General features: G+C 31.3%; 5 protein-coding genes across 5 annotated transcripts; all 5 read right to left on the bottom strand.

Moving 5' to 3' along the window:
- Positions 1–645: 645 nt before the first annotated feature.
- LOC148570023 (uncharacterized) lies at positions 646–1,722 on the bottom strand. Its single transcript, XM_088506577.1, has one exon. The coding sequence runs from the start codon at positions 1,618–1,620 to the stop codon at positions 646–648; it is 975 nt and encodes a 324-aa protein (XP_088362703.1). The 5' UTR covers positions 1,621–1,722.
- Positions 1,723–8,279: 6,557 nt separating this feature from the next.
- Positions 8,280–10,804, bottom strand: LOC107629884 (uncharacterized). The gene has a single exon (XM_016332822.3). It carries the CDS (start codon positions 10,262–10,264, stop codon positions 8,951–8,953), a length of 1,314 nt encoding a protein of 437 aa, XP_016188308.2. The 5' UTR covers positions 10,265–10,804; the 3' UTR covers positions 8,280–8,950.
- A 4,567-nt stretch (positions 10,805–15,371) lies between these two features.
- Positions 15,372–16,829, bottom strand: LOC107632638 (F-box protein At3g60790-like). The gene has a single exon (XM_016336307.1). It carries the CDS (start codon positions 16,827–16,829, stop codon positions 15,372–15,374), a length of 1,458 nt encoding a protein of 485 aa, XP_016191793.1.
- Positions 16,830–18,357: 1,528 nt separating this feature from the next.
- On the bottom strand, positions 18,358–18,927 carry LOC148570022 (putative F-box protein At1g67390). Its single transcript, XM_088506790.1, has one exon. It carries the CDS (start codon positions 18,925–18,927, stop codon positions 18,358–18,360), a length of 570 nt encoding a protein of 189 aa, XP_088362916.1.
- A 3,011-nt stretch (positions 18,928–21,938) lies between these two features.
- LOC148570021 (uncharacterized) lies at positions 21,939–26,462 on the bottom strand. The gene is made up of 3 exons (XM_088506789.1): positions 24,987–26,462; positions 24,722–24,881; positions 21,939–23,857 (listed from the first exon to the last, which is right to left on the bottom strand). The coding sequence occupies exons 1-3, from the start codon at positions 26,460–26,462 to the stop codon at positions 21,939–21,941; spliced, it is 3,555 nt and encodes a 1,184-aa protein (XP_088362915.1).
- Between the last annotated feature and the right edge of the window lie 313 nt (positions 26,463–26,775).

Here is a 26,775-nt window from a genome sequence, read left to right as displayed (position 1 = left end):
TACAACCCAGATGAAAGAGAGGGTAATTTTTCTAATATAACTTTCTTATTTGAATCATGAGTTGTTATACATAAATACTCATGATTTCCCTCATTCATCGTCTCAACATGATATCCATTTCGGCGAATATCTTTGAAACTCAACAGGTTTCTCAGAGACTTGGTAGATAATAGTGCATTATTTATTATAAATTTTGTTCCTCCAGGAAACAAAATTATAGCTCTTCCGGAGCCTTCTATCACATTGCCTGAGCCAATAATAGTGTTAACATATTCCTCTTTTGGCACAAGATGGGTAAAATATATATCACTTTTGAGAATAGTGTGTGAACTTGCACTATCCGCAAGGCATACATCTTCATTACATATCCTTGCCATTCTTCAAAAAACAAATAATAATTAAATGAGTAGTATGCACAGTTAAATTGAATACTTGATCAGAATTATTTTTCTAAGAAACACTGTACATAAAATAATGTCATATACTGAAATTTTATTTTAAAATTTGACACAATTAATAATTTCAAAATTCATAAATATTAATATTTCATTATTTATGTACATCACATTTGAAACTTAAATACATAGAAAATAAAACTTAACAATAAGTTCTTTACATTATTTATATACTTCACAATCCCATAGATTAAACTATTCCATCATTGATCAAATGACCAATATTTCCTTCAGGATCCTCAAAGAAATCAGATACATCATAATGAGTGGTGGAGTTCTCAGCATCATTTGAAACAAAATTTGTTTCCTTTCCTTTGTCGTTCTTTTTCAAAGATGCCTGGTAAAGATCGACTAGGTGCCTTGGGGTACGACAGGTACGAGACCAATGGCCTTTTCCACCACAGCGGAAACACTTCTCCTCGGTTGATTTATTCTGCCCGATATTCTTTTCTTTGTCCCACTTCTGGTGAGATCCTCTCTTTTGAACATAATTCTTTTTCCTTCCATAATTTTTCTTGTTATTAAAAGCTTGCCATTTACCTCTTCTGGGGTAATGATTTGCCGCATTTACTTCAGGAAATGGGGCGGCGCCAGCTGGGCGCGCTTCATGATTTTTCAATAACAACTCATTGTTGCGTTCGGCAACAAGAAGGCAAGAAATTAACTCAGAATATTTCTTAAACCCTTTCTCTCGATACTGCTGCTGCAGGAGCACATTCGAGGCATGAAAGGTTGAGAAAGTTTTCTCCAACATATCATGATCAGTTATTTTTTCCCCACACAATTTCATTCGTGAGGTGATTCGAAACATTGCAGAATTATATTCATTTATAGATTTAAAATCTTGTAAACGCAAATGCGTCCATTCATATCGGGCCTGAGGAAGTATCACCGTTTTCTGATGATTATACCTTTCTTCAAGGTCTTTCCAAAGATCTGCAGGATCTTTTAATGTAAGATACTCATTTTTCAATCCTTCGTCAAGATGACGACGGAGAAAAATCATGGCTTTAGCTTTATCCTTCTGGGATGCATTATTTTCAGCCTTAATGGTATCTCCAAGATCCATTGAATCAAGATGGATTTCAGCATCTAGTATCCATGATAAATAATTGTTTCCAGATATATCGAGAGCATTGAATTCAAGATGAGAGAGTTTCGACATAATGAAAATTTGTTACCTGAGTCTTCCTAAAGATTTGATCAGAGTCTCGTGCTGATAACGTGTTGTGAAATAAAAGATATATATAATAGAGATGTACAAATAGAAGACTCTAGTATTAAAATAATTAGCCCAATAATAATTTATATATGTATAATAATATTATATGTTGTAATGTGTATATATATACAAAGATAGAAAGAAGTATTAAAAATAAAGAGAGAGAGAATCGCATCTGTTTATTGTTGCAATTTCAATATAATAAAGATGGTTAATATTGCTATTAATATTATATGTAAAGAGTAATAGAAAATAGAATTTAAAATACTTATAAAATAAAATAGGAGAAAGAATTGTAGTAGAAATATAAGGAGAATAGTATTTGATTGTAGCATAAAGAGGGAATAGATTTCTTGCTTCTGTGTAAGAAAGAAAAGAGAGAGTATTTTTATTTCTTGTTGTGTGTTATACGTAAAGGCTATGATGCCTTATTTATAGTAGTACAAAATCAACCTTCATTAAAGGTTGGTCTTCAAATTTCTTCCTTGAAAATAAATCTTTGCATGGGAAAGATTATTAACCGCCCAATTGATAAATGGGCATTCATTTCATGTTTATCCCAACAAAATCTAAGTTAATATTAGTTTTTTTTTTTCCAGGAAAACTGTGTCAACGAATTCTATTGACTTATACATACCATTGAGTCGTACAATATAAGGTGTGGCTTTGAATCACACAGCTTCCATACTAGTTCTTTAATAAAAATCTTATGCTATTAGCTTTAATAGTCTCTATAATTTATCATTTTGAATAAATTAATCATATCTTCCATATATGGGTCAACACATAAAATAATAGATTGGTTAAGAAAGGTAGAAAACTCAAAGATGTCCTACCGTCACGATTAAGAAATGTAGATGATCTCATGGGCCGGTGAATGGGCCCACATCCTTCCATCAACCAGTCAATCTTTGTTCTAAGATATGTATATTAATTACAATAATTAATGTGAAAAGTTGTTACTTACTTTTGTCCTTATTACTCAATCAAATCATCGTTTAAGACTTAAAAAATTGAGACAATTCGGTATTCCCTATTTGGTGGGATTCCTAATGGACACTATCAAACTAGAACTATATTCTTCATCCGTATATTATATTTGGAGATAGAGGTTTTAAAAAATAATTTATAATTGTCAACGAACTATAATTTAAATGGTATAATATTTCTATTCTTATTTAAAAGTTTTGAATTAAAATGTCATTTCTAATTTTAGAAAAAAAAAATTTACAATTGATGTAAGATAAGAATGGTAGAGCTCAACATTGCTGATCATCAATTATATAACAGTACTAATTTATTATCATTTTGTTAACCAAGAGGTTTAGAATTCAAGTTTTACTTTAAACATGAAAACATGTCTTCACTCTTTATCTAGCAATAGATACTTTTCTTTATATTTGAGCTTCGCAAATAACTGAATATAGTGCTGCTAGGTTAATTTTACTTGAAATCTCATACTTTATTTTGTAGAAGGGTATGTTTGACATGCCATTAATGTAAGGAAATAATTCTTTTTTATTTTTCAAATCTAGTAAGATAAAGATTAATTTGTCATTAAAATCTGACATAGAGGGAGAAATAGGGGTGAGCACGGGTAGCAGGTACCCGATTACCCGTCCGAACCCGAACCAAACTAATTAAATTGGATCTGGAACCAACGGGTAATCAAGTTCAACCCGAACTAAACCGATGGCTATTTCTAGTGATTAGTTCGGATATCGGTTCTGGGGGTGCGGAACCCGAACCAACCCGTGAATCCGATCATATATTAATTAAATAAAAAATATATATTTCTATTACACTTTTGTATTTAGCTTCTAATATGTTTGGTATTTAATATGTTTGGATTTTAATGAGTTTAGTGTTTAATATGTTTGGATTTTAATGTGTTTAGTTTTTAATGTATTTTGTGTTTAACATGTTTGGATTATTTCTATTGATGTTACATGTTTATTGTACTTGCTGAATTTTTAAGATAAAAATTTGGATTTTTTTATGAATTTCAAAGTCATCGGGTACCCAATTATCCGAACTGAACCAATCCATTCTTAATCGGTTTAGTTTGGTCCAAATACATACACAAAAAAACACAAATCCAAACCAAACCAAGCCAATTACATTTTAATTGGTTTGGTTCTAATTTTACCTTGAACCCGAACCAAACCGACCCATGCTCACCCCTAGAGAGAAATGAGTGGAGGTCTCAGATCCTCCAACTTAAAATAATAATAATAATAATAATAATAATAAGGTATTAAGTATGGTTTAATTTTTAAAAAAATATATTTAATATTTAGTTTATTATAAATAAAAGTCTAATTCAATTTAAATATTAAAAAGTTTTAATATCTAAAAATAAGTAATAATATTAAAAAATTCTAAAAAAGATATTATTACTATTATTTTTTAGTTAAATAAAATTTTTTAAATTACATAAAGTGGATTTTTTTTATGATCGTCTTTCTTAATTCGTTTTATATTAATTCTTTTTTTTTAAATATTACAATTGAGAGATATTTTTCAACTATGAATATTGTGAAGAATAACTCAGAAACAACGTAGAAAATTAATTTCTTGCTAATTGTCTTTTAATTACATTGAAAAGAAAATTACTGAAAATTTTGATACAGATTTTATTATCGATAAATTTTATGATACAAAGAATCGATCACTTCCTTAGTAAAAAGTACAGACATATCTTTTATACTTTAAAATATATTTTCTATTGATATATTTTTATAATACATCTTATATTATATACTTTTTTCATATTTTTTTAATATTATATATATTATTGACTCCTAATAATATTTTTAGATTCATTCCTGTCTGTTATGAATTTGAGTTATATTTAAAAATTTATTGTTGATCAATATATTACTGTACAAATCAAAATTTAAATTTTTAAAATTTAATTAAATGAACAAGTGAAGTAACTACCCTAGGCACAAATTAGTTGCAAGAAAGTAAATCTTAATCTAGTTAATTTGAAATCTTAATTATGTTTGGTTCACAAACTATAGAGTTTCTTCCTACCATTTTTTTGGTTATAAGTTTCTCTCATATTTTATCCGCGCTAATGGATCTCATTCACATCACCTCTTGAAGTCAGTCGTGCAGTATACAAAATTAGATGAATATAATGAAATCAAATTCTAAATCAAATCATTAATTAAAAAAAAAAATCAACTTAGTAGATATGGTCAAATGTCAATAAAATGGGAAAGCAATGGAGTCATTTATTTATTTATTTCATCCAACTCAACTGTCCTCTTAAATAAAGTGAAGTCATGTTGCTAATTTGATAAATGATTATGTGGTCAAGCAAAGTGCCATTGCTTACAAGAAATTCTCAGGGATCCTAAAATAATACTGTATTCTTACCTTCTTGGTATGTAAGTTTCTTGAAGTCAAAGATTATCTTCATTCTTCACCGAAGGTTTTAAATCTTAAATTAGATATATAGATATGCTTGGTGCAAGTGTATAAGGTTACATTACATCACACTATTAATGCATGCATGTCAATATGTCATATTAGTTCATCATTATCTTTATCTATAACCGCATTTAGTTTGACAACTTAAATTTTCCTTTTGGTAATATTGGATCATTTGAACAATTGATATTATTTTTTAATGATCTTGAGTATGGTTGGAAATGAATCAAATTAAGTTGGGCAAAAATTTAATTTGGCTCATAAAACACTCACCACTTAGTTTAAATAATATGAATATAATTTATAATTTGGGTTAATACTCAAATTTGTCCATGAAAGATCACGCGATCTTTATTTTCGTCCTCGAATGATTTTTTTAATCAAATTAGTCCCTGAAAGATAAAATGTAAGTCAAATTAGTCTTTTGTCAGAAAGTGTCACGTGACAGGCCAGCGACACGTGTCATGCCACGTGGCAGGTCAGTGACACGTGGCACTTGACATGTAAAAAAGTTTTTAATAGTCAAAATAGTTCTTGAAAGTCCAGATGTAAATTATTTTCATCCCTCAAATTTTAAAAATTAGTCAAACTAGTCCTTATATAATTTTTTTATTTTTTTCATAATATTAAATTTGAAATATTTTTTGATACTACTAATTTTAATAGAAATATAATTGACAAACAAAACATTAGTAATAGTATATTTTTTTCTTAAATTTTTTTTCAATAAAATTATCTCTCTTCTTTAATTCTTCTCAAAATCTCTCTTATTCTTTTATATTCTAAAATCTTTTTCTTACATTATTACATTTTGCTGGAATATATATATACTCAAAATTAAAATGTATGTATTTATTAACTTAAACAAAGTTATATACTCAAAATCAAAATTTATTTATGTTAAACTAAACAAAGTTATATCACTATTTTTTTCTATTACATCTTTTTTTTTTCATTATAGTATTACATCCTATATGTAAGTTATACCATTACATCCTATATGTTTTAAAAAGATGTAGTAGAAAAAAAAAATAGTGGTACAACTTTATTTAGTTTAACATACATAAATTTTGATTTTGAGCATATAACTTTGTTTAGGTTAATAAATACATACATTTTAATTTTGAGTATATATATATATATTCCAGCAAAATGTAATAATGTAAGAAAAATGTTTTAGAATAGAAAAGAATAAGAGAGATTTTGAGAAGAATTAAAGGAGAGAGATAATTTTATTGAAAAAATTTTTAAGAAGAAAATATACGATTACTAATGTTTTGTTTGTCAATTACATTTCTATTAAAATTAGTAGTATCAAAAAATATTTCAAATTTAATATTATGAAGAAAAAATAAAAAAAATATATAAGGACTAGTTTGACTAATTTTTAAAATTTGAGGGATGAAAATAACTTATGTCTAGACTTTCAAGGACTATTTTGACTATTAAAAACTTTTTTACATGTCAAGTGACACGTGGCATACCACGTGGCACTGACCTGCCACGTGTCGCTGACCTGCCATGTGGCGTGCCACTTGTCGTTGACCTGTCATGTGGCGTGTCACGTCATCATGCCACATGACACTTTCTGACAAAATGACTAATTTGACTTACATTTTATTTTTTAGGGACTAATTTGATTAAAAAAATCATTCAAGAACGAAAATGAAGATCGCATGATCTTTTAGGGATGAATTTGAGTATTAACCCTTTATAATTTTATATAAACAAATTATAACTTTTTTTTTAAAGATAGAAATGAAACTCAAATTCGAGATCTCTAAATGAAAATGGAGATATTATGCCATTTGAGTTAGAGTTCATTGGCATAATTATAACTTATATATAAAAAAATTATCTATTATACATGTTGTTTATCTATTAATTATAATTTATATCGTCTATAATAATTATATATAAAATTATGGGGTTAAGTACGATTTTGGTCCCTAAGGTATAGGCCGAAATTTTTTTTCGTCCCCAACCTTTTTTTGCATACAAAATTGTCCCTAAGGTTTAAAACCAAGTTTTAAAATCGTCCTTTTTACTTAAATATTAAAATTTTGGACCAAATCACCCATAACAAAAAAAATTATAAAAAAAAAAAAAAAAAAATAAGAGAAAGAAAGTGTTTCTGCTCCTGCAAAGGGAGAAGGAAAGAAGAAAAAGGAGGAAGGGAAGAAGAAGAAGAAGAAGCTGTCCACGATTCACCTCTGCTTCGCTGTCGTCACCACCTCCGTATAATTTTGGTCCCTAAGGTAAAGATGATTTTAATACGTTAAAGTTTATGGACAATTTTTGTATGCAAAAAAAGGTTCGAAACGGAAAAATTTTCAACTTATACATTAGGAACCAAAATCACACTTTACCCTAAAATTATGCATATGTAAAATTATATATTATTACTATAAATTAAAAGTATAAAATTCATAATATATTATTTAATATAAGTAATTATAATAAGTACTATATAATCGAGTAAGCTTACGAGTCAATGAGTCAAGTTTACCGAAATTTAAATTTAGCTCATTTAATATATGAGCTCAAATCTAGGTTCAAACTTAGCTTACAAGTTCATGAATTTAGCTGATTAAGCTGTTAACTAGTCGAATTCGAGTTAGCTCACGAATTAGTTTGACTCATTTTCAATTTTAGTCTTGAGTTAGAATTTTGCAAATTAAAAAAAATTAGTGCAGAAAAGGCAATCATAATTTATTATATCAAATCATTAAATTTTAGTCACAAAAAAACATTAAATTTTGATAATAAAATTTAAAATAATACTACACGTCAAAATCTTTTTGTTAATTAAGTCTAACAAAATTAGTATAATATAATAAAAATCAGTTATAATTAACATTATTTTAGGTCTTATTGTTTAATTTAATTAGACTTAATTTATAAAAACACTTGAATGTACAGCATTACTCTAAAATTCGGGAGCCTATAAAAAATATACAAGATCCTTTTAGTTAAAAAATAGTCACAACTCACATGTTTGTGTTGTTATGATTAGTGGAATACACTTCACAAATATTGTGTTCAATGAGAATCTCAGCTTTTTATTACTTCATTTTGGATGTTTAAGGGAGGGGGGGGATCCGAAGTGTTAAATGTTACTTCATTTATGGACGACCATTCCATAAACAAAGAATAAAAACTTCCAATAACATGGATTAAAATTCTACATGGTTCTTGATTTGTTAATGACTAGAACTAGAAAGGATACATTACATTATACCAGTTCAAACTAGAAGCAGCATGAAAATGTACATAAACTATAAAATTAAGTAGTAATATTATACAATCACACCCTTGGAGCTGAAAAATAAATAGCTCATAATGGGTTGGACCATTGGAGAAGGAAATCACAAAAACGTCTCCTTCAACCTTGGTCATGCTAAACTACAACTACTACATAATAAAAGGCAACAAATGATGTAAATGAACTAAGATTAAAAAATAGAAAAATGAAAATTACCACTAGGGACAAGGGTATATTTAATATAACTATAAGGCTCATAAGTCATAAAGTATGAACCATGCATATGCTGAAAGGCCTATAAAAATATGCAGCCTTTATTACAGCAGAAAATTTTGAAGTAGTGAAAAACTATGCTTCAAGGATCCAAGATTCACAGGTTGTTTTATGAAATATCTGCAACCAGTGAGAAATTAGAATAGAAGTTTGGTGGGTTTTGGTGATCAAATTTGTCACTAATATGTGAAAGGTGTAGAAGTTTGAATTATTATCTGATAAGAAGAATCTTCAAGAGATGAATAAGACCCACAATTTTGATCACTGAAAAGAACCAAACTTTGGAGTGAAGTTTCAATCTTGATCCTTCCAGAAGAAGGGTCTAACAGGGCAAGAAGAAGAGGAAGAAGAACCTGGTTTTCTGTTATTATCTCCTTCTATTGTTCTATGAGCTTCAGGATCATCATCGTCATTGAATTCTTGCTGATTGTGATTCATAAATGGAATTTGTGATTGAAACAGAAGATTGTTGTTTGAGTCCAAATCATCCCACACAGGACTACCAGGACCCCAAGCTGCAGGAATTGCATTAAACCAAGCAGCCATTTCCCCCCAAACCAACTCCTGAGACTGCGGAGCTCCTGAATCATTATCAGCATTGTCATCAATCATTGAAGCCGGAGGCAATGGTGGCGCTGGCGGCGGCGGCACGCTCTCAGTGTTCAAATCCTGCTGCATAGTGATGTCTTCTTCTGGCTCCGGCTCTGGCTCTGGCTGCTCTGCCTCTGGTACCTTTGATGCCGAAGCAGAAGAAGAAGAAGAATCTTGTGCCATTTTTGTTGATTGATCTTTCTCCTTGTTGAGAAAGAGCTCAGGGAAATTTAGCCTAGCATTCTCCCCTCTAAGCTTGAAGGCCTCGCGGTCATAGGCCATGGCGGCGTCCTCAGCCGTGTCGAATGTCCCAAGCCATAGGCGAGTCCTATTGCGAGGGAGGCGAATCTCTGCTACCCATTTCCCCCAATGGCGCTGCCTCACACCTCTATAGAGCTTTGTAGCATTCAAAGGCACCGGAGGTGAAGGCGAAAACAATGGCCTTCCATCAGGCCCTATTCTGTTGTTCATCATGGCCATGGCTCTCCCTCTTGGACTTAGATTCAGTGTGTCACTCCAATACTGAAGATTTTGAAGGTGTTGTTGGTGTTGAGACCCAAAAGATATCATGTTTTGATGTAATGGTAGTTGTGATGGCTGAATTTGTGGTGGTGGTGGATGGAAGAGAGGCATGTTTGTGGTTCCAAATTGGTGTGGGAATTGCATTGCTTGATTCTGAGTTTGAGAGCCTTCAAATGCAAAAGGGAACACTATTCTTGAAGAAGAAGAAGAAGAAGAAGAAGAAGAGGAAGAAAAATGAGGTGGTTGTTGTTTTAAAAATGACGATGATGGTGATGGTGGTGATTGATTAATCTTTTTATGAGGCCTGGTTGACATGGAAGCTTCATCAAAAACTGGCTTCCATTGCCGCCTCTCAACGCCTTTTCCCTTATCCATCATCATCATCTCCAAATCTTGTTGGCTTCCACTTTCAGCAATTACCCTTTGATGATGAGAATCTTCAACAACAGCATCCTTTGTGGATTTACCACTGTTCCTTGCAGCAGAAGCAGCCATGATCACACCAACAATTGAAATCTTCAATAATCTTTCAAGCTCCCTCCTCCTCTCTCAGAAGCTCCACCAAGAACTTTCTTGTTCAGTGTTTTGTTTTACAACAAATAGAACAGAGATATATTGAGAAGGGTGCAGTGTGAAAAATCGAATTATAAATATATGAATCAAAATGAAAGCGAAACACAAAAAGGAAGTGGATTTTGGAAATCAGAATCAGATATGGTCAAAGAATATAAGGAAAAAACAATGGAAAAGAAAATATTGAATTTTGAAATCTGGGTTCTGATTTGCAAGCTTGATCCGATCAAAATCAAAAACAGAATCGGATGCCAAAAAACGTCTTCACTTTGAATTGACCCATTTCTCAATACTCTGTTCTTTCTTATTTTGTGTATACCGCAAGAAAGCGCAGAACCACGGGAGAGAAGAGAGAGAGAGAAAAGCGTGAATCAAAAGAGAAGCAAAGTTATGAGTTATGTGTTTGTGTGTTTTCTTCTTTTCTGCAATGAAAGAATTTGGGGAAGTGAAGGTGGAAGGAAAGCAGGGGAAGAGTATGGAAGGAAAAGAGTGGGAGAGTGAGTGGGGTTTATATAAGACCAGAAAAAATCAATAAAATTCATTGGTTGGTTGAGGACTTACACTTCAGTATGGAAGTTTAGTTTATGTTCTAGAAAAAAAAAAAAACATATGTACAAAGTTTAATTTTGATGAACTGATAATATAAAATATTTTATACAATCATATAATTGTATTTATTTTTTAAATAATTATTTATGTAATAAATGTAAAATATAGTTTTTTTTGTTAATATTATATAATTAAATATACGTATAAAATTATTTTATACTGAAAATACATCAAAATTAAATTTATATATGAATTTAGAAGGTTGAGTTGATTGATTTTAGATGTTACTAGAATCATGAAAAGGTATTGTGTATTACGTTATTTATACTATTGATTTGTTTTCTCTGGTTTTTTTTTAATATTATTTTGTCTTTTAAACTTATAGATAACATTTATATAAATAAAAAAATCGTTCATTAATCAATCAATATATAAAAAAATGTTTGATTAAGATGTTGTAAAATAATTTAATTATTCGCCAACGAGTTATAGCTCAAATGATATAATATCTCTATATTTATCTAGAAGTCTAGAGTTTGAGTCTCATTTTTAATTTAAAAAAAAAATAATTTAATTATTCTTAGATTTGATTATTTTGTTATAAAAAAGTTTAACTATTCTAATAACTTGTTATTTTACTAAAAGAAATATGTAAAACATGTATAAATATATAGTAATTTATTTAGTAATTAATTTTTTATATTCATTGAGTATTATTTTATTTATTAATTTTATATTAAATGAAACACATGTTTAATAAAAAATTCCAAAACAAATATTTATCGTTTTCACTTTCCTTTTAATAAGTTTGGATGCATGTAGTATTTTACTCAATGTTTAATTGAAATTCAATACTTAAAATTTATAGTTAAGTTCTTATAAGTTTACGATCAATTTTTTATAGTATAAATGCTTTTAATTATGTCTTTATAATTGTATAAAAATACTTTCAAATAAAGTTTTTGTAATATACACATATTAAAAAATCAATTTTATATCAAATATAAAGGTTTATTGATTAACAACTAATTATACAATATACAAAATTTGATTAAAAAGATACTTACAGAATAAAGAATCAATTACGGAAGCTTTTGTATAACTTAATCAAAATTTAAAAAAATATTCCAACTTATAAAATAATTTAACCTTATTTGTAATGCAATATGAGAAAAAAAAAAAGGGAAAAGTATGTAAAAAGAAAGGAAGGAAATGGGATAGAAATTCGGAAAAACTTTTGAGAATTAATGCATGAAAAGAGAATTAGTTTAGGAATTAGAATTGAGATTAGAAGATTGAGATTTAATGTTGTATTTTATGGTTAGAAATTTAAACTAAAATTTTAATTTTGAGATATAAAATTTTAATTTTTTTAATTAATTTTAAAGAGTGAAAACACATATTTTTTAGAAAAAAATTTAAAATTTTAATAATATTTCTTCTCAAACATATTTTTATTTTATTTTTTAATTTTTTATTTATCTTAAACTAAATATTATATGTCACCAAAAAAAAAACTAAATATTATATTAAAATATAATTCAATTTAATATATTTTATAATAAACACAATATAAAAAATTTAATCTATTTTTTATCTTTCAATATTTATTTTCTAATTTGAATTTCTAAGGTAGTGTTTGTTTTGAGGTACTGAGACAGAAACTGAGAGATTAAAACTCAGTATCATATTTGTTGGTTCAGAGACTGGTACTAAAATTTCTGTCTCTGTATCCAAAATTTCAATATTTCAGTACCTTCAAAAAGTGAGAACACGGACGACTAAAATTTTTAGAAATGGAAACTGAAATTTTAATAACATTTTATGCCTAAAATATTCTCATTTCAATTAATTAATTTTAATTTTATGCTTTGTGCAAATAAATTTTTTTTTTCAATTTCTGTCTCTCATTTTACACCAAATAAAACACTAAGATTTATTTCAATCTTTCTATCTCTGTCTCTCTACCAAACACTACTTCAATGGATTAAGGAATGAAGGGTGATGATGAGTGGTTGACAAGAAAGGGTCCCACACGGGTGAATAAGCTGTGGTTACGTTTTGATCACTCAAACTGAAATTGTGTGCGTCTCTTTCTTTTTCCTTGGTTCTTCGTTCTTAGGCTTTCCAACTGTTGTGTTGTTTTGTTTTGTTGCATAACGTACCAGGTGTGCTACTCCTATAACTATTATGAGGTCACAACTCACAACAAGATATTATTAATACAGTTATTTAACTGTCTCTCATTACTGTGGCGACCACCCATTGGTGACTTGGTCATCCTAAGATATTTTCTCTCCCCCTCTCTCATCTCTCTCCTCCACTTTCTTTATTAGAAAAATAATAATATAATTCTCAAATTAATAATATTATTTCTTTTTAATTATATATATATTTTATCTTTTTTAAAATTATTTTAAATGTTTATTTTGTTATATTAATATTTTATTATAAACTTTATAATATTCATAAGAATTGTACATAATCTTGAAAAAGATAAAAAAAATATAATTAAAAAAATAATATAATCCATTTGAAAGTAATATGTTACTTTTTTATTATTAAAATTATTTATCTTATAAAGTTATTTATTTCAAAAATTTATCATAATAAATTTTTATTTGAAATATATTTTTTTATATATTTTTCTTTTTGTGTTGTTTTATATATTAGAATTTTTTTAATAATAATTAAACTCTAAACTATTTTTATATTTTTTAAAAATTAGTTATATTTTACATTTTATTACCTATTTTTTTACAATAAAAAACTTTTTCGTTTACATTGCTATTGAGATAAATAATAGATTTGTATTATTTGTCTATTTAATTTGAAGTGTAAACTTGTTTATAATAACAACAAAATGCAAAAATATAATTAACTTTCAAAAATCATATATGTGAAAATAATTTGTTTTATTTATTTAAAATATCCATTATAATATTGAGTTTATAATTAAGTATTTCTCCTTAAGAACTAGGTTTCAACCATCTTCCTTCTTTAAAGCATGTTATGATCAATAATTAAAAAATAGAAATATTATATCGTTTACCCGCATAAATTAAGCTGAAATGTTCTTAGGATAAGAAGACAGAAAAGAGATGACTAGAGCAGCAGAAACCGACATTTTTCTAAACGTTGGCGTGATCATAGAGTAACCTTAATCAAAACAATCTCCTTACCAAATGCTATATTAAATTAATTGACTGATAGGTGTTTTATACTTTTATATTTATATAGCAAAGTTATGGTTGGAAGATATTTTTATAGTGAACGAAGCCCTATCAAGGAAACTTCAATTTGTGGTTGCTCAGTGCAATATTATATTATATTATATATTATCATTTTCTTAAACCCTCCATCGATATCAAGATGATTTTAAAATACCATTCATTGGCTGGAGAGCTTAAATTAGATCCATATACCTAACATAAAAAAAAGACACTAAACTATGAGTTACGAGTACGACTAATTTGATCTTTAAAATTTTCTTTTCTCAGTTTCATCAAGTCCGTAAAACATATAACAAAGCTATTGTTTAAGTTGTGCAACAACTTATTTTAGAACAGTTTATTAAACTACTCTCTCACTTTAGTCCATGATAACAATTAAAAAGTTTTGTGGTCCACAAATTCAACCCAAACAAAATACATAAATTTGATTATCATTTTTGTTTTTATTATTTTATCTTATATTTTTTTTATCTTATCTTTAGTTGTTCTTATATCTTTATTTGCTTATATATATATATATATATAGTTTTTACCCTCATAGTTTACAATACAATTCAATCAATCAACAATCAATAAAATTTCTTTATCTTTTCTTTTCTTATTCTTTCACAATTTTGTCATGGTATCAGAGCCTTAGTATCCTCCTTAAAGAGGATACATAACCTATCATCTTTCTGGTGAAAAATCACCTTACTTCTTTTTCAACCTCTTCCCACGATGAATAATTAATCTTTTAATTTAGCTCAGAATCCAACCAATCTCTATTACATCCATCCAAGTAAAGATCCAACATCAGTCTTGGTTACACCCGTTCTAACAGGAAACAACTATCATTCATGGAATAGTCACTATGGACTGTTTGCGCCTTCTTCCAACAGTTTCATCTGCACCTTCTTCCGAGAGTTTCATCTGCATTCTGTTTCAGCAGTCATGTCTGCATTCTATTTCAACAAGTTCAATCTATATCTGTTTTAGCAATTTCATCTGTACTCTTATTGCGCTCACGCGCCCTCTTTTATTGCGCTCCACGCGTTCTTTAAAGACCACTCTTATTGCGCCATACGCGCCCTTTAAAGATCAATCTTATTGCGCTCTACGCGCTTATTTTTTTTCTTTTTTCTTTTTTTTGAAAGTGATCTATAATGCAATTTCACAATTAAAAGTTGTATTACAATTAAAAAAATATTTGATGATTTACAGTTAAATAACAAAAATTAAGAAGATTGAAACACTACTAATCATAATTACTATAAAAATGACATCTTATTCTGGACTTGGGAAGTGAGCTGAGCAACATCATTTGATTCTGACTTGAATACTATGGAGAGGTAAATTGAATTTCTTGGTAATCTAAATAGAGCTTTCGCCTCTTTCACTATTGTTGCTGAATCACTGATTATGGTAATCTTTTTTATTATTGTGGCCTTTTTTATGATGTGCTCGATAAATTTGACCTCTTGTTCTTTTCCTGTGAATCCTTTTATGGTTGCAAACTTTAATGTGTGATAAATACAATTGTACAGGTTGTTCCTCTCCGAAAACATTGACGTTGGAAATGGCAAACAGACATTATCATAAGAATTATTTGCACCCGCGGAGCATTCTTCTTCCTCTACCGGCGGTATTGTTATTTCAAGAGTTTCAAGGCAGGGGAATAATCTTAGTATGTAGGAAAATGCCATAGATTCTCTTATGTTATTCAAATCCAAGTCAATTGACGTAATCAGTATATTTTGAAAAATGTTAAATGAGTTATATCCCAAAAGATTACTGCAATATTCAAAAATATCTTGCATTTTCAGAAGAGGTTGGTCATGTGAACGGATACGTATTCTCTGAGCAATTGAGTTGCAAGAAACGTGTAAAATCCTCAGGTTAACTGTATAGATTTTCAAACCCTTTGGTGGACACATTAAAGAATCAACAACCAAGGTTTCAAGTCCCTCAATACTGACATCAACCTCATTCACAATCAACCACCCAAGCTCCAAGAACTTAAGCCATGGATTGTTGATCTCAAGTGTCTTAAACCCCTTTGACTCAACAATACTCAAACTCTCCAAACCCAAACATTTGCGCAAAACCCCATTGATGACGTCATCACTCATACGCATGTTCTTCAACTTTAGGATTTTCAATTTCCCGCCACACCCATTAAAAGCTTCTGGCGTTGACATAGTCATCGTGTAATTGGTCAACTCTAACGAATTCAGATTTGAAAAAATCATAGGGCGGAAATTAAGTTTGACTGTTCTAGACCCCTTAGGAAAAAATGGGGGTTTAGGTTCTACAACCAAACACTCACATTCTAAACTCAAAGAATTTATCTTTTTGAATTTATTTAGAACAAAGTCAACCCAAAATTCCAATTCGCCAACGTCAATGCTCCTAGGGAACTGTTTGAAGCTAATACTTGTTAAATCACCAACATAGCCATTAAAGACCACACCTATGACGGTGCCACATAGGCTACCAGTACCATGTTGTCTCTCAGGCAATATGAAAGGTCCTGGCATGGTTGTTTCATCGAATTCGAGGCGTTCGGCGTGCCTCCACAATCCCTGCCATGATTTCGCCAGGGTGCTTGTCCTCACGGCTTCGGCAACAACGAGGGAAGAGCTGACCATAGTCAACGGCTCGTTTGGGAGGTAGCTGAGCCTGTCTGACGGTGCATCATGGGCAGTTTCATTTTCTTCTTTTCTCATGATTTTAGTTTCTCTTGCCATCGAGAGGGAAGCTTGTTAGTATCTTATGTGTTGTCAGAGTCTTAGTATCCTCCTTGAAGAGGATACATAAGCTATCATCTTTCTGGTAAAAAATCACCCTACTTCTTTTTCAACCTCCTCCCACGATGAATAATCAATATTTTAATTTAGCTCAGAATCCAACTAATCTCTATTACATCCATCCAAGTAAAAATCCAACATCAGTCTTGGTTACACCTGTTCTAATAGGAAACAACTATCATTCATGGAATAGTCACTATGGCCTGTCTGCGCCTTCTTCCAGCAATTTCATCTGCACCTTCTTCCGAGAGTTTCGTCTGCCTTCTGTTTCAGCAGTCATGTCTGCATTCTATTTCAACAAGTTTAATCTACATCTGTTTTAGCAGTTCCGTCTGCAATCTTATTGCACTCCACGCCCCCTTTAAAGACCACTTTTATTGCGCCATACGCGCCCTCTAAAGATCAATCTTATTGCGCTCTACGCCCTTACTTTTTTCTTTTTTTTTTTGAAAGTGATCTATAATGCAATTTCACAATTAAAAGTTGTATAATAATTAAAAAAAATATTTGATGATTTACAGTTAAATAACAAAAATTAAGAAGATTGAAACACTACTAATCATAATTACTATAAAAATGACATCTTATTCTGGACTTGGGAAGTGAGCTGAGCAACAGCATTCGATTCTGACTTGAATACTATGGAGAGGTAAATTGAAATTCTTGGTAATCTAGCCTCTTTCACTATTGTTATTGAATCACTGATTATAGTAATCTTTTTTATTATTGTGGCATTTTTTATGACGTGCTCGATAAATTTGACCTCTTGTTCTTTTCCTATGAAGCTTTTTATCGTTGCAAACTTTAATGTGTGATAAATACAATTGTACAGCTTATTCATCTCCCAAAACATTGACGTTGCAAATGGCAAACATACATTATCACAAGAATTATTTGCACCCGCGGAGCATTCGTCTTCCTCTACCGGCGGTATTGTTATTTCAAGAGTTTCAAGGCAGAGGGATAATCTTAGTATGTAGGAAAGTGTCATAAATTCTCTTATGTTATTCAAATCCAAGTCAATTGACGCAATCAGTATATTTTGAAAAATGTTGAATGAGTTATATCCCAAAAGATCACTGCAATATTCAAAAATATCTTGTGTTTTCAAAAGAGGTTGGTCATGTGAACAGATACGCATTCTTTGAGCAATTGAGTTGCAAGAAACGTGTAAAATACTCAGGTTAACTGTATAGATTTTCAAACCCTTTGGTGGACACATTAAAGAATCAACAACCAAGGTTTCAAGTACCTCAACACTGACATCAACCTCATTCACGATCAACCACCCAAGCTCCAAGAACTTAAGCCATGGATTGTTAATCTCAAGAGTCTTAAACCCGGCTCTTTGACTCAACAATACTCAAACTCTCCAAACCCAAACATTTGTGCAAAACCCCATTGATGACGTCATCGCTCATACGCATGTTCTTCAACTTTAGAATTTTCAGTTTCCCGCCACACCCTTAAAAGCTTCTAGCGTTGACGTAGCTATCGTGTAATTGGTCAACTCTAACGAATTCAAGTTTGAAAAAATCATAGGGCGGAAATTAAATTTGATTGTTCTAGACCCCTTAGGAAAAAACGGGGGTTTAGGTTTTGCAACCAAACGCTCACATTCTAAGCTCCAAAATTTTATCTTTTTGAATTTATTCAGAACAAAGTCAATCCGAAATTCCAATTCGCCAACGTCAATGCTCTTAGGGAAGTGTTTGAAGCTAACACTTGTTAAATCACCAACATAGCCATTAAAGACCATACCTATGACGGTGCCATATAGGCTACCAGTACCAAGTTGTCTCTCAGACAATATGGAAGGTCTTGGCATGGTTGTTTCATCGAATTCGAGGCATTTAGCGTGCCTCCACAATCCCTGCCATGATTTCGCCAGGGTGCTTGTCCTCGTGGCTTCAGTGATGGAGAGGGAAGAGATGACCATAGTCAATAGCTCGTTTGGGAGGTAGCTGAGCCTGTCTGACAGTGCATCATGGGAAATTTCATCTTCTTCTTTTCTCATGATTTTAGTTTCTCCTGCCATTGAGAGGGAAGCTTGTTAGTATCTTATGTGTTGTCAGAGCCTTGGTATCCTCCTTGAAGAGGATACATAAGCTATCATCTTTCTGGTGAAAAATCACCCTACTTTTTCAACCTCCTCCCACGATGAATAATCAATCTTTTAATTTAGCTCAGAATCCAACCAATCTCTATTACATCAATCCAAGTAAAAATCCAACATCAGTCTTGGTTACACCTTTGAAGACCACTCTTATTGCACCATACGCGTCCTCTAAAGATCAATCTTATTGCGTTCTACCCCTCTAAAGATCAATCTTATTGCGTTCTACGCGCTTATTTTTTTCTTTTTTTTTTTTGAAGATCGCTGCTCAAGCACATCATCTCCTTTTATATTTTTGCCGCCGGCAGCTCAAGCTCTGCCGCACGCATCTTCCTTCGCGTCACCACGTCAGACGGTCAACAATTTCATCGGAACTTATCCAAACTGTGGATTATTGACATTTTCCATCTACTAGCTTGCAGGGGCGTATTAAACTACTCTTCCACCTTAATCCTTGACAACAATAAAGAAGTCTCGTGACCCACAAATTCAGCTTAACAAAATACATAAATTCAATTACAATTTTAGTTTTTATTATCTTTTCTTATCTTTTCTTTATCTTATCTTTAGTTGTTCTTATCTTATCTTATCTTTATTTGCTTTTATCTTTCATAGGACAATGCTCTATATATATTTAGTTTTATCCTCATAGTTTAGAATATAATTCAATCAATCAACAATCAATAAAATTTTTTCATCTTTTCTTTTTTTATTCTTTCACAATTTTATCACATTTATATATGGGTTTCATTCTTTTCTCCTTTTTTTTTTACCCTTTCTTGTTAACTTATTTATTTTCCCCTGCCTTTTATAAGTCACGAACTTTGTTAAAATATTATATTAAACTTTTAAACTAAAATTACAAACTATATCCATAAATAATCCGGTAATAATTTTCTAGTCGATAACTTTATTTTCAAGGTTGTTGAAATAGCAGTATTGAAGGAAAATATAATTATTATCAATTTAGATTACTAAAGTATTAAATTTATCTTTAAAATTGTACAAAATTAGAGACCAATTTAGTGTATTAACAATAATGATACAGTAGATGACACATACACGAATAATTTTGCGACATAAATTGACACATGAGCAAATAATATTGTGACACATGATAAGATCATCCACATCATCATATTATGTGTAACTGACCGATCTGTTCCCGTATCATTACATGTGGTCAAATTATGATATAATACGTGTCACTAAAGATCTACGTTATCGAGCTATATTAGCAATGCAAACCGCTAATTGAAAACGTGTTAGAGTGTAATATGATGCATTTTTGTCAATTTTAAAGACATAATTGATGCAGTTTTAATCTCAGAAACGATTTTAGAAACGATTTTAATGTACACTCCAATCTCATATACCATTTTAAAAATTTACTTAATTAATTGACTTTTAATATATCAGTTTAATAAATCCCTTAAAGATACATATAATGTCATTTTAGATTTTAATCTCTAAAATAAAATTATTGAGTGCATAGAAAATAAGCAATCGTGTTATGTATATTAAAATTAGTCACTAATATAGAATATATAGATTAAAATACATTAAAAATAAATTAAATTATACAGATATTTATATATAAATATATAGTAATTAATTTGATGACTAATATTTAGTGTGTAATAATGTGTACGTAATATTTTTAAATGAAAATGTTTGATAACAAAAAATATTAACAAAATAAAACAATTAGAATTTGTCTTATTTAATATTTATTAATTGTTCTAATTAATTGTTAACAATTAATAAATACTAAATTAAAAAAGTTCTGACTATTTTTTTTATTTTTTAATTAGCATTACTGACTTTAAAAAAATAAAATATTAAAGGAATATAATGTGTATCTTTCAAAAACTAATAATTAATGTGACACATTATTAATTATATGTTTCTCTAAAGGGACTAAATTGATACAAATATAGTATTTTAGAGAGTGAATTGATGATGGCATGTAAAAGCTTTTTCAGATACATGTTCCTTTGCTGCTCCATATATGTCTCAAAATTTCAGCCACAAGCTAGCATCCCTCCTCGACCAAAAAGAAAAGCTTCTCTTCTTCACACTGTTCAATTACATGTCTTTATTATTACTATATTATTCATTACCACCATATCCGCGTGTGTGTGATCGTAGAATCGGGAACACATTCACAAGTTTTGCTTTCATAATTATTGAAGACTTGTGTCGGAAATTAAATGAAAATACCTTTATTATTCTCATCCTTATCATCACTCGCTCTTTCAATTTCATCGGATACTACGCGCACACACACATACAATAATGAATAATGAACTCTGTCTTCATGCACCATATAGTTGTGTGTATTATTCTTTAAATTTTTAGCAAATTTATCGACTATAAATTTAGTTAGATCAGTTATATTGATCTTATTTAAAATTAGGTGATATTTAACATAATTTTAAATTTCTAATTATACTAACTTTCGATTCGTTTTGAGTATGATAGTATCATGTTAAAAAAATTTCTAGAAAACCAATATTAATTCAGCCGACTAATTTTGTAAAATGATACAAAGCTTAAAATTCAAGTGAATTACAAAAATAATTATAAGAAAATAAGAAGGTTGGTGATGTATTCTCAGGTCATTGAAATTTAAAGTAATGGAAGAAGAATTAGAAAGAAGTGAAAAGAGAGAATAATTGATTAAAAGAACCACACTCTGAGTACCAATTACAATATATATAGCAAAAGGGAAAATAAATTACTAACTAATAGTGCTATAATTATGTCTAACAAACTAATCAACTTGACAGGTATACAAAAAACAAACTCTATTATGTTACATCCCCCGCAAGCTGGTATTACGTGGTTTGTGCAAATCAAGTAATCCCAGCTTGGAAAGCAAATGAGAGAATGGTCCTGGAGGAAGGAATTTAGTGAATAGACAGCCGGACAACGTGCCTAAGATTAGAAACCCCTTCTTTGAACTTGTTTCGAGCCACATGACAATCAACCTCAACATGCTTGGTTCTTTCATGAAAGACAGGATTTGAAGCAATATAGATAGCAGATTTATTATCACAGAAGATATCAACTGGAAGAGGAGGAAGAATGTTGAATTCTTTTAGTAGTTTGAGTAACCAAACCAGTTCACAAGTGCCATTAGCAAGGGCGCGATATTCTGCTTCTGAGGACGACCTTGAAACTGTAGCCTGCTTCTTACTCTTCCAAGAAATAAGAGTTTGGTCAAGGAAGAAACAATAACCACTGATGGATTTTCGGGTGTCTTTACAAGTCCCCCAATCAGAATCAGTGTAACCAGATAGTGTGAAAGAATTGTTGACAGAGAAAAATAAGCCAGTTGCTGGTGATTGTTTTAGATACCGGATGATCCTATAGGCAGCCTTCAAGTGGGCATCAGTTGGTGAATCCATGAACTGAGATAGGCATCCAACAGAGTAGCTGAGATCTGGTCTTGTGTTAGTAAGGTACAGAAGTCTGCCCACCAATCTACGATAGATGGTTGCATCAGGAAGAGGGGAGCCTGAAGCCTTAGACAGAGAAGTAGTGTACTCCATAGGAGTAGATGCTGGTTTTGCACCAAACAAACCGCAGTCTGTGATCAAATCCAATGCATACTTTCTTTGATACAGTGCAATACCAGCATTGCTTCGTGCTACCTCCATCCCAATAAAGAACTTAAGAAGGCCAAGGTCTTTAATTTTGAACTTATCATCCAAAAACATTTTGACAGCTTGAATTTCACTCAAATCATCTCCAGCTAACACAAGATCATCAACATAAACAAGAATAGCTGTGAAAGTTGTACCTGTGGATTTGGTAAAAAGCGAGTGATCATTTTCAGATGGAGTAAACCCCAGATCAGCAAGTGCAGCAGACAACTTGATGTTCCATTGGCGACTAGCTTGTTTCAAACCGTACAAAGATTTTGTCAACTTGCAGACTAAGTTTGGATTGGAACACTGTAACCCCTTTGGAAGTTTCATATAAACGTCCTCATGTAGGTCTCCATGGAGAAAAGCTGTATTCACATCAAGTTGATGAAGATGCCAATTCTTTGCTGCTGCAACGGTAAGAAGAACACGCACAGTGCTCATTTTCACAACGGGACTAAATGTGTCAATGTAATCGACTCCAGGAATTTGAGTGAAACCTTGGGCAACAAGACGTGCCTTATGCCTCTCGATAGTGCCATCTGGGTGGAATTTTGTGCGAAAAATCCACTTACAACCAACTGCATTCTTTCCAGGAGGAAGAGAAGTGATGATCCAGGTTTTGTTTTGCTCAAGAGCAGTGAGTTCTGCCTCAATAGCCTTCCTCCAACAATCATGCATAACAGCCTCAGAATAGTGTTTGGGGTCCGAGTTATTTATGAGAGCAAAAGTGAAGGCCTGGTGCTTGGGAGTAAACAATGAATATGACAAATGGTGAGAAAGTGGATACTTACATGTTGAAGGTAATTGGGCCGCATTGATTGGATCTCTATGTGATGAAATATGGAAACAATGAAAATCTTTAAGATAAGAGGGTGTTTTTCTTTCTCGTTCAGACCTTCTCAAAACTGGTGCAGCAGATTGTGACTCAATATGAATGGATGAATGTTCCAATGGTGCCAATGCAAATGCTGAGTCTAAGGTGGCGGGTGATGCAGAATCTGTTATATCATGAAGAGATGCCATAGGTGATGTAGAAGTGGCAGATAAATCAGGTGTAGTGTGTATGGTGTGAGGTGCAATTATGCCATGAGTATGCTCATATGAAGAAGTATGTGCAGAGTTATTATAAAAGAATGCAAAAGGGTCAAAATTGGATGATTCAATTGAAGGCTGATCTATAGAAAAATCAGTGCTTGGTATTTGTTTGAATGGGAAATAGTGTTCATAAAATTCAGTGTTTCTTGATATAAAAATTTCTTTTGATTTTAAATCAAACAAAATGGACCCTTTTGTTCCTGATTGATAACCAAGAAAAACACATTTTCTAGCTCTAGGATCTAATTTTCTTCTATTAGTACTCAAAGTGGTAGCAAAAACAAGACAACCAAACACCTTGAGATGAGTCAAATCTGGTTTATTCTTGAAAAGTGCCTCATAAGGCGTTTGATGATTCAAGAAGGTGCTTGGTAGTCTATTTATTAAATGTACTGAATGTTGCATAGCATAGTGCCAAAAACATTTTGGCACATTAGAATGAAACAAAAGTGCTCTTGCAATATTCAGTATATGTTGATGCTTCCTCTCAACAATTCCATTTTGTTGAGGAGTTTCAACACAAGATGTTTGATGTAATATTCCTTTTGAGTTATAGAAGGAGTTCATTTTAAATTCCATCCCATTATCTGTTCTAATTTGTTTCACAACTTTATGAAATTGAGTTTGCACCATTTGAACAAAATTTTCTACTAACACTCTAGTTTCGGATTTTAGTTTCATGCAATAAATCCAAGTAAACCTCGTTTTATCTTCCACAATTGTAAGAAAATATTTATGGCCAGCAGTAGATAAAAGTGAGAGTGGTCCCCAAATATCTATATGTAACAAATCAAAAATATATTCTGATTGTGTATTACTAATGGGAAAAGACAATTTCTTTTGTCTAGCCAAGTGGCAAGAATCACAAACATGAGATGATGAAATGCATTCAATAAATGGAAATGTATTTTTCATGATTGACATTCTTTTGGATGGTAAATGACCTAGTCTAGCATGCCATAGAGTTCCTAAATCTTGCTGCACTGTGACATTTACAGAATGTGTGTTAACTTCTGGTGTAGTTAGTTTCCAAGGTTGAGCATCCATCACATAAAGATCACCAACGACTTTAGCTTGCCCAATCATCTTCAATGATGGGAGTACCTGTATCTCACAAAAAGAATTAGTAAATTTTAATTCACAATGTAATGACTTTGTGAGTTTAGACACTGAAATCAAATTATATTTAAAGTGAGGTATGAATAAAACATTGGTAAGAATCAAATATTTAGAGAGTTGCACAGTGCCACAAATGTTTGTTGTAGTGGTAGAACCATCAGGTAGATTTACCAAAACTGGTCTCATATAATGAAAAGTTTTGAAAGACTCTTGAATATAGGATGCATGATCAGTAGTTCCACTGTCAAGTATCCAAGAAGTTTTAGTAAAATTTGATGATACACTCAAGCAATGCCTACCTTTTGGTTGAGTAAGGGTGGCGGAAGAAGTAATGTGGTTTACACTATTTGAAGTTGGCATGCGTGGTTGTTGAAGGAGTGCTAGTAAGGTTTCCTTCTGATCTGGAGTCAACACAAGTACTGTATCATCGCTCTTTTTATCCTGGTTAGAATCAGCAATCTCAGCACTAGAATTCTCAACTATCTCGTCAGTGCTAAGTTGATTGGCTACTCGCTGCTTTTGGTGAGTAGGAAAGCCATTTTTCTTATAGCATGTCTCTGCTAAATGACCAATTCGATTACAGTAGCTACACTTTGAAGTGTAGCCTCGACTATAAGATTTTTGATTTCCTCCTCTGCCTGAATTTCTTCCACGGCCTCTGCCTCTTCCAGAAAATGAACCGCCTCCAGTTGAAGTTTGCACCTCTAAAGAGTTAGTCACTATGTTGCTATTTGACGGGTCACAATTCAATTCTTGCTCTTGTTGGGTTAACATAGATAGTACTGTGTTGATTTCAGGTAACGGCTTCATTAGCATGATTTGTGATTTAACATTTGAATATTGCTCATTCAATCCTTTTAAGAATTTGACAACATATTCCTCAGAAGCATAGTCTCGAACAATTCGTAATCCACATGAACATCCATTAACACAAGCAACACAACTAGGAATAGCACGTAAATTTTCTAATTCTTTCCAAATAGCTTTCAACATAGCAAAGTAAGAGGTAACAGTAAGATCACCTTGTTTGAGTGCATAAAATTCTTCTTTTAATGCACCAACTCGAAAGACATCTCCCTGTGAGTAACGACGTTTTAAATCATTCCACAAGTCTGGAGCTGAGCTAATCCACATCACGCTCTTAGCGATTTCAGGGCTGAGAGAGAGGTTGATCCAGAAGAGGAGAAAATTGTTACACCTATCCCATGCTTCAAAATTAGGATCACCTTCACCTGGTTTTAGAATGGATCCATCGAGGAATTTTACCTTGTTCTTCGATCTGAGTGCTCTCCACATATCGTGCGACCACTGATAATAATTTTGAGGTGTCAATTTAAGCGGAATTAGAGCCAAACCAGGACTTTCTCCTGGATGAAGAAAATAAGGGCTAATCGGATCAGAAATTGCAGAAGAGGAACTAGATCTGCCAAGATGTGCCTGGAACTGAGAGAATTGACGCATGAAAGCGGTGAAATTCTCAAAATCTGCAGCGGAATTTGATGAAGGGCTTGCATTCGGATTAACTAAATTATCTGCCATAGTTGGATCTTCTCGCTCTGATACCATGTAAAATGATACCAAGCTTAAAATTCAAATGAATTACAAAAATAATTATAAGAAAATAAGAAGGTTGGTGATGTACTCTCAGGTCATTGAAATTTAAAGTAATGGAAGAAGAATTAGAAAGAAGTGAAAAGAGAGAATAATTGATTAAAAGAACCACCGCAGAGTATTGAGTACCAATTACAATATATATAGCAAAAGGGAAAATAAATTACTAACTAATAGTGCTATAATTATGTCTAACAAACTAACCAACTTGACAGCTATACAAAAAACAAACTCTATTATATTACAAATTTAAAAATAAGTTAATAAT

This window comes from Arachis ipaensis, chromosome B3, assembly GCF_059453495.1.
Source record: "Arachis ipaensis isolate K30076 ecotype BB chromosome B3, ASM5945349v1, whole genome shotgun sequence".
NCBI lineage: Eukaryota > Viridiplantae > Streptophyta > Magnoliopsida > Fabales > Fabaceae > Arachis > Arachis ipaensis.
This window is presented reverse-complemented; position numbering and strand designations above follow the sequence as displayed.

Bases quoted from the DNA above. Each gene is read 5' to 3' on its own strand.
- LOC148570021 (XM_088506789.1), bottom strand. From the start codon at position 26,462: ATGGTATCAGAGCGAGAAGATCCAACTATGGCAGATAATTTAGTTAAT. The intron at 24,882-24,986 runs GTTTTATTCATA...TGTGAGATACAG, and splicing joins AATATTTGATTCTTACCAAT to GTACTCCCATCATTGAAGAT. The intron at 23,858-24,721 runs GTCATTTACCAT...ATTTTTCTATAG, and splicing joins TCTATGGCATGCTAGACTAG to ATCAGCCTTCAATTGAATCA.
- LOC107629884 (XM_016332822.3), bottom strand. From the start codon at position 10,264: ATGGCTGCTTCTGCTGCAAGGAACAGTGGTAAATCCACAAAGGATGCT.
- LOC148570022 (XM_088506790.1), bottom strand. From the start codon at position 18,927: ATGAGAAAAGAAGAAGATGAAATTTCCCATGATGCACTGTCAGACAGG.
- LOC107632638 (XM_016336307.1), bottom strand. From the start codon at position 16,829: ATGAGAAAAGAAGAAAATGAAACTGCCCATGATGCACCGTCAGACAGG.
- LOC148570023 (XM_088506577.1), bottom strand. From the start codon at position 1,620: ATGTCGAAACTCTCTCATCTTGAATTCAATGCTCTCGATATATCTGGA.